This window comes from Chiloscyllium plagiosum, chromosome 28 (assembly GCF_004010195.1).
Source record: "Chiloscyllium plagiosum isolate BGI_BamShark_2017 chromosome 28, ASM401019v2, whole genome shotgun sequence".
Classification (NCBI taxonomy): domain Eukaryota; kingdom Metazoa; phylum Chordata; class Chondrichthyes; order Orectolobiformes; family Hemiscylliidae; genus Chiloscyllium; species Chiloscyllium plagiosum.
Genome location: NC_057737.1, coordinates 15,015,747 through 15,029,432, shown reverse-complemented (window position 1 = coordinate 15,029,432; position 13,686 = coordinate 15,015,747). Strand labels below are relative to the sequence as shown.

Sequence of the window (13,686 nt, the reverse complement as noted above, 5' to 3'; positions counted from 1 at the left end):
TTGATGTAGCTTTTCTGTGGAACAAAAGTGCCTTGTGTGAGACAGAAAACCAGAGTCACTCAGACTACCAAAAACCCCAATGCCATTATTTCCAGTCTGCAGTGATTCATCGTCAAAAAACGCCAGTAAACTATTAACTTTGGCCACATGAATGAAATATCCAGAAATTTCAATACTCTCAACAAAAGATCATTCAGAATATTCAAAAAATGTTGCATATCCATTTGAATTAATGGAGAGGAAGGTTATCTATTATGTGAGGGCATTTTTATGGAACTGAAAGCATCTTATCTGATTCAGAGTTGGATCTTTATGATGATGCCACAGCCAGTATGATTTTGGATTATGTGTTGGATGCTGAACCTAATGAATTTGACGCTTTTAAAATATTACAATTGTGGTTCAAGTTTACCTTGTAGAATTATTTTATTAAATAAAACATTGATTTATTTCAAGTTATGCATATTTACATTTCAGAATTATGATCACCTGGACACAAACCAGCATTTAGCTTGTATTCTTGGCTGATAAGTGAAATGTTTTTAATAAAGGCTTTTCAAGTCTTCAAGAGTAAGGATTTTAATAACTATTACATAGATCATAAATTTACAACTAAAATGGTAATGCACATCAATTACTTTATTCACATTTACCTAGAAAACGATGTAATTCCAATAGCAAACACCAAAATCGTCCAATAGTAATAGCCATATGTAAATAAACTCCTACTGTCATTCGCTTCGGCAGGGCGGTGTGGACTTGTTGGGCCGAAGGGCCTGTTTCCACATTGTAAGTAATCTAATCTAATCTAAAAAAATCGTCCAATAGTAATAGCCATATGTAAATAAACTCCTACTGTCATTAACTTCAAAGGTCCTCCTCAAAGCCTAACTGTCACCCAGTTTTTGCCAACTTGCCTCATTTTTGTTCTGCTCAGTGTTTCTTTTATTAAACTTCTGAATTTGAAGATTATATAAATGAAAGTTCCTTTTTGTTTTTAAGAATTGAAGTGTTACCATACTTAATCTTAAATTGTTTGCAGTGGAGCAGAAAAGTATAATTCCACATTGGTGTTGAAGTATTATTTCTTGAAAAAGTGCAATTTGAAGTACGGTCCAACCAGACTATTGGCTGCTCTCTCATTAAAGAGCTACAACTGGTGGTAGTTTAAACTGAGGGTCACAATGCCTCAAGTGAGAGGAGAGATCAAGAAAGAGAGTTCTTCGTGGCAGTTTCAGCTGGAGCAGGAACTGAATTTGCACTGTTCCTCTAAATTGCAAACCAGGTATCATCCAACTAAATGAACCCAACCCAGATTCCCTAAACCAATAGAGGCAGCAGAGTGCAAAGGTGAATATATTTCCAAAGACCTCTTAAATCAATGTGTAACTTCCTAAATGCGATAGTAATAAGTAAGAAAATAGTCCGACAAGGAAACTTTACATGGTCTACCTTCCACCTGAATGTCTGTCTGTTTAATTGGATTTTGTTTTCAGTTTTTACTTTTCAAATGACATTTTCATTGTCAATTATTTCTTTCAAAATATATCTTTTTTTAAAAAAGACATCTGAGTAGATATGATTGTGGCAAGCTAACGATGGTCTTACCTTGCTTGAGTTATTTAACCCACTGTATTGAAATTTTTAAGTTTACTCATTTATGGGATATAAACATCATATGTTAGGCCAGCACGTTTTGCCCATTCTTAATTTCATTTGTATTATAGCTTAGTTACATGTGGCCATTACGAGGGACTAATTTTGGTGTTTATTATTGTTGTGGGGAAAAACGCCAGTCTTGGAGTCAGAATCAGGGTTCAATGACAGCTTATTGCACAAGGAAATACTGGAGCTCCGGGGAGAGAAAGATACCAACAGCACAGTGGTCAGCTGCGAGTCTTCTCTTGACCCGGAGCACATGTCAAGAAACTTTTATACATCTTGTAATACAATAAGTCAGTGATGAGATTATTGTCTTTGCCACAAACATACCATGTTACAATCATTGCAGAATCGTTGACAGTTTCGATACAGTCTTTGTCACTTCCAGCACAGCGTTTGTTAATTTCCGCGTGGTTATTGTCAGTTTCAGTGTAGACCGAGAAGGATGATTACTGCACCCCTGAGTATTAGCATTTCGTATTGAGTCTGTATCAAGCTGTTAGTATTTCTGTAAGAGGTGTTGGCTGGACCCAGACACTTCGGGCAATGTTTGTTACTCATGTGTATTCTCTCCCCCACCCGCCTTAAGCTAATCAACTGGGTTGTGAGTGCATTGTGCTGGCATTATGGTGGCCCCAAGCAGTGTCTGTATCCGCTCTGCTGTTTCTCTCCATATTGTGATCCGGCAGCCACCTTGTGTATCAAGTTGGCCAACCGATGGCTCAGTGGCCATCTTGTGTGTCCGTGTGCCTAGTGTCACCCTGCCCTATGCAATTTCCCTCTTCACTATTGGAATTACATTGTGTGCATGTATCTGGAAAACCAAATTATCAATGTGCATTGCTATATTAGTTGGTTAATGTATGATGTAATTGCTGTGATTTATTAAAATCCTTTAACCATAAGCATGTTCTTGTGCCCACATTCTCCGTTTTTTTTCAAAACCTATGATTGGCTTTCTCATTCTTGAGTAAAATGTCCACTGTCTTTGTGCCATAATATCCATTGATATTATATGACATCTAGCAGACTGACAACCCATATGCACTTTATTGTTCTGCATTCACATTGTGTAAGTAGGGTGATTTTTTTTTTAAAAAAAAAGGAAGCCAATGTATTGGATTGCATCATACTATTGGGAAATAGGCTTGGTCCTCGCTGTTCACAAAATTGTTGATGCAGTCTGTGCTGCTGTCAGAATTTTGATATTCCTGCATAATGTGAATATAACTTTAATATTTTCTTATCCAGTTTGCTAGCAGGTGTATGAAGTAGAATGGTCTCAAAAATGTGGGTAACTTGGCGTCATTGGAGTACAGGGGAATATTATAGTAATTTCTTTTCATGCATGTGCATTCATAAGCACATTCAGTTATTTCTAACTTCTGATTCTTTTCTTCTAGAATGTTCCTGCTGCATCAATACGTGTCACTATTTTGGAAAACATTATCTTGAGTCCAGCCCATGATATTTATTTGTTGATAGGCTGTATTATTCGCTACAGAGTTGCTAAAGTTGTAAATGGGAAAATGACAGGTAACTTTCAACTAAAAAAACTAAATTGAACTACTGCCGGAAGAGGGAATTTCTATATCTCTTTTGTTTCTCAGACCAACAGTTATAGATTACAGAATCTTGAAAGGTTATTTGCTTTTAATATTTTCCTTTGGAGTCAAGATGGACATAAAATATGACTGAACATGAAAGCATTTGTTTTCAGTGTGAGTAACTTGTTATGAGACTGTTGGGATAAAGATACTTTTAGAATGTCTTCTGTCTTTAAGTACGCATGTCTACAACTGAGCTGCTGAAGTAATACATATTAAACCAGCAAGAGGCTAGAAGAACACAGTAAGCCAGAGAGCATCAGCAAGTAGAAAAGTGAACGTTTCGAATATAATCCTTCTTCCAGCCTCCTGCTTGTCTATTTTGCATTCCAGCATCTGCAGATTTTTTTGTCTCTAACAAACTATTACATATAGATTTAATGCATTTCAATTTACTTTTAGCAGTGAAATTAGACATTGAACCAGATGTAACTGTAGTTGAATTTGTTTACGTATGATGGAGCAGTAAATTTGAAGTTACTTTGCCCATGTGAGGAGTGTTGTGTTGATTTAAAAAAAACAGAACATTGCAACATAAAGATGTCATCTGGCTGCCGAGATTTCAATTAATCTGAAATCTTCAGGTAGTGGATCTACTAGAACATAAAGCATCTAAGATAAAGCAGTCAGAAGATTTGGGCTATTAAGGTGTTTTTTTTGAAGTGCAAGAAATGCAGAGGACTGCATATTCAAAATGACACACACAGTAAAATAACATGCAACTAAACAAATTGCATAGAACCAAAAATTGGTCAGAACTTTGGTCAAAAGGGTACCAAAACAATTTTTAGTGTTTGGAACAAAGCAGGCAGGACAATGTCAGTCAACCAATTCTGTTAAGTGCTACATTTTCTTTTTGAAAAACAAGTGTAAAACTACTATGACTAAAACATTTATGCACTTAAACAGTATTTAGATTAAAACTTTGTGCATTGAGAAAATCTGCTTCCACAATTTGCAATGTGGAACAAAATTTTAAAACAGTATTGTAAATACATTGCATGTAGCACACAGTTTTTTTTCCCACAGGAATATTGAATTGAATTGAATTGAATTTATTGTCATGTGTACTGAGGCACAGTTTACAGCTTTGCCTTGTGAGTAATACAGGCAGATCAGAGTTAAGTACCATAGATAAGTAAATAATAGGCAAACAGCGGCAAAAACACAGGTACAGGCGAATGTTAAGGGTTTGAGAGTCCATTCAGTATTGTAACAACAGTAGGGTAAAAACTGTTTCAAAACTGGCTGGTGTGTGTGTTCAGGCTTCTATACCTTCTCCACAATGGTAGAGGTTGTAGAAAAACATTGCCAGGGTGGGATGGATCTTTGAGAATACTGGCAGCCTTTCCTTGACAGCGGTCCTGGTAGATGGATTCTATAGGTGGGAGGTTGGCCTTTGTGATTGTCAGGGCTAATGTCATCATTCTCTGTAACCATCTCACACTTTTTAATCCTTGGTTTTAATACGTGACCCAATATTGGTATCAAAAATGCTTGCAGTAGCTGGATCATCCCAAATCTGCAGCTGAAAATATCATTTTTTAATGTCAGTGATTATTCCAGGTATGATTCATCACAATCACATCTGGAAGACTGGGAACAGACAGTAGGAATAAATGGTTCTTTTCCAAGAGACAGGGACTACTGGTGTTGTGCAGGGATCAGTGCTCTGAACCCAACAATTCACAATATATATTCATGATTTAAATTAGGGAACTAAATAATATCTGCAGTTTTGCAGACAACACAAAGAGGTTGAGCTCTGAGGAGGATGCAGAGATACATCAGTGTGATTTGAACACGCTGAGTGAGTGCGCAAATGCATGGCAGATGAAACATAATGGATAAATGTGAAGATATCTGCTTTGGAAATAAAAAAAAGGAAGACAGATTATTATCTGAATGATAACTTTGGAAATGGGAAGACTTTAGTGTCCTATTACACTAGTCACTGAAAGTAAGCATGTGCATATGGCAGTGAAAAGGACAAACAATATGTTGGTCTCAATAGCAAGAGAATTCAAGGACAGGAGCAGGGATGTTGTGTCGGAGTGATTATAATCTATTGGTGAAACCACACCTGGAGTATTCTGTGCAATTTTTGTTTCATCTGACAAAGGATGTTCTGGAAATGTTGAACGAAGATTAACCAGACTGCTTCCTGGGATGACAGGACTGACTTATGAAGTAGGACCAGTGTCCCCAGCTCAATTTCTGAATGTGCAGAGAGCAGCATTGTCTTAAATCACAAGATAAATTATGGTGGCAGGGAGAAGCAAAAAAACTTCCAAAGCCAAGAACTGAAGTTGGGACAGAACCTTGTTTGGAACAGAAAAGAATTTGAGAGGAAAATGCTGGTTAAAAAATAAGACCAGAGTTCATGCTAAATGTTTTCCTGTAATTTAAATGTTGGTTAGCTTGCCTTGTCCAGTTTGAAACAAATTACTTTGTACTTAATCTCTACCGACATTTCTGCCCAAACAATTCATTTACCTAATATGATGCAAACACATGCGTGTTTTCAGTTTTGATACTGCTTGTGACTCACTGTGGGTACAGGGACCCTAGCAGAAATTTTGAAAGATAATATCAATAACCTAAAAGAAAATAAAGCTTTATTCACAGAGAATATAGAACATTACATCGCAGTACAAGCCCTACAGCTCTCTGATGTTGCGCTGACTTGTGAAACCAAACTGAAGCCCATCTAACCTGCACTATTCTATTATCCATATTTATCCAATGACCATTTAAATACCCTTAAAAGTTGGTGAGTCTACTACTGTTGCAGGCAGGACATTCCATGCCCTTATTACTCTGAGTAAAGAACCTACCTCTGACATCTGTCCTATATCTATCACCCCTCAATTTAAAGCTATGTCCTCACGTGCTGGCAGTCACCATCGGAGGAAAAAGGCTCTCACTATCCACTGCAATGTAATCCTCTGATCTTGTATGTCTCTATTAAGTCACCTCTTATCTATCTTCTCCCTAACAAAAACAGCTTCAAGTCCCTCAGAAGACCTTCCCTCTATAGCAGCCAATAACCTGGTAAAATGTCTCTGCATCCTTTCCAGTGCTTCCATGTCCTTCTTATAATGTGACGACCAGAACTGTTTGCAGTACTCCAAGTGCAGCTGCACCAGAGTTTTGTGCAGCTGCAACATGACCACATGGCTCCAAAACACAATCCCTCTACCAATAAAAGCTAACACACCATAAGCCTTCCTAACAACCCTAGCAACCTGGATGGCAACCTTTCAGGGATCTATGTATATGGACACTGAGATCTCTTTGCTCATCCACATTACCAAGAGTCTTACCATTAGCCCAGTACTCTGTATTCCTGTTACTCCTTCCAAAGTGAATCACCTCACACTTCTCTGCATTAAACTCCATTTACCACCTCTCAGCCTAGCTCTGCAGCTTCTGTCTGTCCCTCTGTAACCTGCAACATCCTTCCACACTGTCCATAACTCAACTGACTTTAGTGTCATCTGCAAATTTATTAACCTATCCTTCTGTGCCATCAACCAGATCGTTTATAAAAATTACAAACAGCAGTGGCCCCAAAATAGATCCTTGCAGTACATCACTAATAACTGAACTCCAGATGAACATTTCCCATCAACCACCACCCTCTGTCTTCTTTCAGCTAGCCAATTTCTGATCCAAACCGCCAAATCACCCTCAATCCCATGCGTCTGCATTTTCTGCAATAGCCTACCATGGGGAACGTTATCAAGCGCTTTACTGAAGTCCATATACACCACATTTACCACTTTACCCTCACCCATCTGTTTGGTCACCTTCTCAAAGAACTTAATAAGACTTTTGAGGCACAGCCCACACTTCACAAAACAGTGTTGACTATCCCTAATCAAATTATTCCTTTCTAGATGATTCTAAATCATCATCTAATCCTTTCCAACAATTTACCCACAACCAAAATAAGGCTCACTGGTCTATAATTACCAGGATTGTCTCTACTCCTATTCTTGAACAAGGGGACAACATTTTCTGCCCTCCAGTCTTCTGGCACTATTCCTGTAGACAATGACAACATAGAGATCAAAGCCAAAGGCTCTGCAATCTCCTCCCTTGCTTCCAAGAGAATCCTAGGATAAATCCCATCCGGCCCAGGGGTCTTATTTACTTTCACACTTTGCAGAATTACTGACACCTCCTCCTTCTGAACTTCAATCCCGTCTAGTCCAATAGCCAGTGTCTCAGTATTCTCCTCGACCACATTGTCTTTTTCTTGTGTGAATACTGATGAAAAATATTCATTTAGTGCCTCTCCTATCTCTTTGGACTCCATGTACTGCTACTGTCCTTGACAGGCTCTACTCTTACTCTAGTCTAGATTAGAGTGGTGCTGGAAAAGCACAGCAGTTCAGGCAGCATCCGAGGAGCAGTAAAATTGACGTTTCGGGCAAAAGCCCTTCATCAGCAATACAGGCAGCGAGCCCTTCTTGCATTTATCTCTCCACCCTTCAGGCTTTCTGCCTGTATTGCTGATGAAGGGCTTTTGCCCGAAACGTCAATTTTACTCCTCGGATGCTGCCTGAACTGCTGTGCTTTTCCAGCACCACTCTAATCTAGACTCTGGTTTCCAGCATCTGCAGTCATTGTTTTTACCTACTCTTACTCTAGTCATTCTTTTATTCCTGACATAGCTTTAGGATTTTCCTTGATCCTTTCTGCCAATGACTTCTCATGTCCCCTTCTGGCTCTTCTTGGCTCTCTATTTAGGTCCTTCCTGGCTAACTTGTAACACTCGAGCCCTAATAGAGCCTTCACGTCTCATCTTTACATAAGCCTTCTTCCCCCTCTTGAAAAGAGATTCATCTTTAGTAAACCATGCTTCCCTCGCTAGACCACTTCCTGCCTGACAAGTACATACTTATCAAAGACATACAGTAACTGCTCCTTGAACAAGCTCCACATTTCAATTGTGCTCATCCTCTGAGGTTTCCTTCCCCATCTTATGCATCCTAAATCTTGCCTAATTGCCTTTCCCCCAGCTATAACTCTTCCCCTGTGCTATATATCTATCCCTTTCCATTGCTAAAGTAAATATAACTGAATTATGGTCGCTTTCACCAAAATGCTCACCTACCACCAAATCTAACACCTGGCCCGGTTCACTACCAGTACCAAACCCAATGCAGCCTCCCCTCTTTTGGCCTATCTACGTACTATGTCACGAAACCCTCCTGCTTACATTGGACAAAAACTGGCCCATCTAAGATACTTGAGCTATATCATTTCAAGTCAATATTTGGAAAGTTAAAGTTCCCCCATAACAACTAACCTGTTACTGTCGCTCTATCCAGAACCATCTTTGCAATCCTTTCCTCTACATCTCTAGAACTTTTCGGAGGCCTGTAGAAAACGCCCAACAGGGTTTCCTGTTTCTAACCTCAACACATGCTACCTCAGTAGACGGGTTCTCGTCAAACGTCCTTTCTGCCTCCTTAATACTGTTCTTGACTAACAATGCCACTCCTCCCCCTCTTTGCCACCTTCCCTGTTCTTACTGAAACATCTAAACCCCAGAACCTGCAATAACCATTCCTCTTCCTGCTCTATCCATGCCTCTGAAATGGCCACAACAGAGGAAATGTTAATTAATATAAAGCAACATAATTTCAACAGTGACCAATAAAGAGAGAATGAGGCATAAATCCAATGGTGGGGAAATCTTGAGGATTCCCATTATAGAGGACCCCAGATTGAAAACAAAGGCAGGAATATTGTCATTAATTATTTGTCCTCATCTGTGTATGTCCCTTAAATGTTGAGTATTTAAATTGTATTGTGGGTTGAATGAAAATTGTCGAAAGAAACATCCAAGAATGCAAAGCAATACCTTACAGCCCTAACCAGAGTGGACAGGCATCTTGCAAAATGACTCTTTGACAGGACAGGGACATTTACTCATGAGTCAAGAGTAGCTTTATTTGTCATTTCTACCGTAAAGAACAGATACAATAAAATACAGCGTTCATCCAGGATCAAGGTGTGACATGGACAGCATAAACAACGCAATCTTACGCAGGGCGGCGTAACATGCATAAGAAGTGCAAAACACGCAAGACAGCACAGTAAGTCCTGACACACCAAGATAATAGGCATAGTGGTGTATAAATTAGTGTAATAAAAGAATGATAATTAGTAAAACATTGTTCGAGCAGCAATTTGAAGTCGTGCAAAACGTTTCATATAGATTAGAGTCGGATCACAAAAGCGTTAACGAGCCTGATGGCCTTAGGCATAAAACTGTTGCACAGACTTGCCGTGAGAGGCCAAACGCTCCAGTATCTTCTGCCAGATGGCAGGAAGGAGAAGAGTTTGAGTAAGGGATTTGTGGGGTCTTCCACAATGCTGTAAGCCTTTTGGATGTACCGTGTGATGTAAATGTCTGTAATGGAGGGAAGAGAGGCCCCAATGATCCTCTCAGCTGTCCTCCCTATCAGTTGTAGGGTCTTACAATCCGAGACGGTACTATTCTCGAGCCATGCGGTGATGCAGCAGCTCTGGGTACTCTCAATGAATTCTCTGTAGAATATGGTGAGGTTGGGGTGTGGGAGGTGTACTTAGAGTCATAGAGATGTACAGCATGGAAACAGACCCTTCGGTCCAACCCATCCACGCCGACCAGATTTCCCAACCCAATCTAGTCCCACCTGCCAGCAGCCGGCCCATATCCCTCCAAACCCTTCCTATTCATATACCCATCCAAATGCCTTTTAAATGTTGCAATTGTACCAGCTTCCACCACATCCTCTGGCAGCTCATTCCATACATGTACCACCCTCTGCGTGAAAAAATTGCCCCTTAGGCCTCTTTTATATCTTTCCCCTGCTGGGCTTTCTTGCTGGGCTTTCTTGGCTATGGAGCTGGTGTTGAGGGACCAAGTAAGATTGTCTGCCAGGTGGATGCAAAGAAATATGGTGCTCTTCACGATCTCCACGGGGAAGTTGTTGATGTCCAGTGGAGAGTGATTGCTCCATGCCTTCCTGAAGTCAACAACCATCTCTTTCGTCTTATCTACCTTCAGAGACAGGTTGTTGGCTCTGCACGAGTCCGTTAGCCACTGCACCACCTCTCTGTATGATAACTTGCCGTTCCTGCTAATGAGATCCACGACCGTCATGTCATTAGCGAACTTAATGGTATGATTCAGGCTGTGCATTGCTTCACAGTGGTGTGTCAGCAGGGTGAACAGCATTGAACTGAGCACACAGCCCTAGGGTACCCTGTGCTCCGTGTGGTGGTATTGGAGATGCTGTTCCCAGTCTGGACTGTCTGACGTCTCCCAGTCAGCAAGTCCAGGATCCACTTGTAAAGGGAGGTATTTAGGTCCAGCAGACTCAGCTTTCCATTCAGGTGCTGAGGAATCATAGACTTTTTGGTTCCACATTCAACACTATGAACAGTAATCTGACGTAGGAGTCCTTCTGCAGGTGGGTGAGGACCAGATGGAGAGTGGTGGAAATGTCATCACCTGTTGAATAGTTTGTACAATACCTGAACTTCAGGGTGTCCAGTGAGGGGGTAGCAGGGTCTTAATATGCCTCCTCATGAGCCTCTCAAAACACTTCATGATAGGTGTTAGTGCAACAGGGCATAGTCGTTGAGACAGGGCGCTGAAGACGACTTCAGCACGGGGATGATGGTAGCGGCCACAGAGCATGTTGGAACTATGGTACAGCTCAGGGAGATGTTAAAGATGTCCGTGAAAACATCCGCCAGTACATCAGAGGATCCTCTTAGCACTCTGCCAGGGATGTTGTCTTGTCCAGCAGCCTTATGTGGGTAGACTGTGATAGTGTTGCTATTAGGTATTAATGGAATTTAATTTTGTGGGTCTGGTACTGGATTTGCAAACTGTGGGTTGAGTTGAAATCTGCTTTTACAAATTGTGAAATTGAAATCAATAAATAGCAATTTTTGTTAGGCATTAGAAAGTGATTGTGGAATTAAGCTGCTGGGTTGTCACTGAAAATCCAACACGTTCATTAAAACCTAGCAGGTTCCCTTCTTCGAACAGTGTAATCAATCTGGTAGATCATGATATCACACTACATGTTTGACTTCTTAATGACATTTAAAATGGGCTATTTTGTAAAAACAGTTACTTCATGATGGAATGAGCATCCAGTGGATCTCATTAATAATGAGATTCTTGATTGGGGTTGTTAACCTGGGCCAATCAGGAAACCTTAACTGACATGACATTCAGAAAGTCTTCATTCGAGGGACTGGCTCTGAGCTGACTGGTGATGGGATACCAGCTTCTGTGCAATTATTTTAGTTACTATAGTTGAAACTTTATTGCTGGAACAGCACAGCAGGTCAGGCAGCATCCAGGGAACAGGAGATTCGACGTTTCGGGCACAGGTCCTTCTTCAGGAACGATTCCTGAAGAAGGGCCTGTGCCCGAAACGTCGAATCTCTTGTTCCCTGGATGCTGCCTGACCTGCTGTGCTGTTCCAGCAATAAAGTTTCAACTTTGATCTCCAGCATCTGCAGACCTCACTTTCTCCTTTTAGTTACTATATAAAGACAGTAGTCCATCATTATCTTAAGCTAATTAGGAATAGTTTGCTGGATCTAGACTTACCAGACTACCCCACATCCTACGAAATGATAGAAAAAAAAATTGCAATTTTAAATGTTCACTTAATATAAATTTGTTTTGGACATTAACATTCCGGCTGAACTGAATATTTACTGAATTATGACACTACTGAAATCGTACTTTGTACAACTTGGAGCATTAAAACATAGTACATGTCGCTCATTTTATCTAATATATCATCAATTAGAAACATTTTGAAGTGTTCTGCTTCTTTCCTTGTTACTCTTGCAGAAATTGAGATGCCATCCGAACAGTACAAATTGGAGTTAAAAAGTGATGAAACGGGCTCTGATGTGGACAGAACAGTCGCAGAACTGGATTCTGACACCTGCATTGTCACAGCAGTCCAAGAGGGGCAGATTAACTTAGTTCTTACATATAAGAGTATCCTTTTTCCATAAACTGATTTTCCACTGCACAGTATTGTCCGCGCAAGCTTGTTTCCAACTTTAAAAAGTGTAGCATGTTTGTTTCAGGAAATCGCTAACGTGAACAGGATTTGTCTAATTGTAGATGTCACTGTCAACTCATCAAAAGGTTTCACATAATGTTATAAAATGTATTTTGTTGGTGTGGCTTTTTGATGAGTGGTTCTGTTACATAACAAATTGAGGGAAAAAGTGATATTTTATTGGTAATTTAATCAATAATAATTTAAAGATTTGTGCTAAAATGGTTTTTGAAAAAGAAGTAGGTTGTCAAAACCTGACTATAATTTGGAGATGCCAGTGTTGGACTGTGGTGTACAAAGTTAAAAATTACACAACACCAAGTTGTAGTCCAACAGCTTTATTTGGAAGCACTAGCTTTCGGAGCGCTGCTCCTTCATCAGATGGTTGTGGAGTATAAGATTGTAAGACACAATTAAAGCAGAAGTTTACAGTGTGATGTAATTGAAAATCTATATTGAAAAAGATATGGATTGTTTAAGTCTCTCATCTTTTAGAATGAACATGTTGGTTTCAGTTCTGACTAAGATGAATATGATCCTATCCATAGGATTTCCTGTTGGATATTCTAAGTCTTAGAAGTGAAGGATTTTTTTCCACAAATATTAATGATTTGACAAACAAAAATCCTGTTCTCTGTCTTATTTGTTGATACTGTAGTGAAAAAAAACAACTCCTTAAAAGAAGCTAGTTCCAATAGAGGAGCTGTAGACTCACAAATGGGAGAGAAAACACTATTGTTTTGAAAGTTTGCTGTAATTGTGGATTTATAAGTTATTTTCAGGGTTATGTATCCTGAATTCAAATGCATAGAAAATTGAAATACTTCGATAATCACTTGTCTGGGTGCTGTAATTCTAAAATGATGATTTAACTTTTTTTTTTAAAAAAAGAGATTCTATCTGTTTTCTATTGTTTTGTTGCAATTTAGTTTCTTCCCTAATTTTCAACTTTTTTTTTGATCAGTTAAATCAGTGGACAATTAGGAATTTCTGATCCTGCTTAAAAATCATATTTGAATTTACTATCTCAGTAAGAGGGGCCAAATTGCCTACTCCTGTTCCTGTTCCTTATGTGCCAATATTACCAGTAATGTAATATTCAGGCTAGTAATATATTATTGTCAATCCATAATACTTTTGAGGCACGAAAAATGTCTCAAAGTGACTGGCCACCTCAAAAGAAACTGGAAGTCTGCACAGGTGCTGAAACAAGTAGCTCTCCACAACATGGAATTCCTATGTTCATTGTAACCAAATTAGCATCTCTTCAAAATGGTGATTTTTGGGGAGGCAATCCCAGTCCATCCTGTTCC

At 39.5% G+C, this 13,686-nt stretch overlaps 1 protein-coding gene across 9 annotated transcripts in view; it reads left to right on the top strand.

Annotated features, from left to right (window-relative positions):
* LOC122563983 (nuclear pore membrane glycoprotein 210-like) overlaps positions 1-13,686 on the top strand; it is a 178,660-nt gene that overhangs the window by 19,138 nt on the left and 145,836 nt on the right. For 8 of the 9 annotated variants that reach the window (XM_043718385.1, XM_043718388.1, XM_043718384.1 and 5 more), the window contains 2 exons: positions 3,066-3,198; positions 12,154-12,306. In XM_043718385.1, coding sequence (XP_043574320.1) covers positions 3,066-3,198; positions 12,154-12,306 — 286 coding nt within the window. The remainder of the gene's footprint in view (positions 1-3,065; positions 3,199-12,153; positions 12,307-13,686) is intronic. The other variant, XM_043718392.1, reaches the window with a different exon arrangement.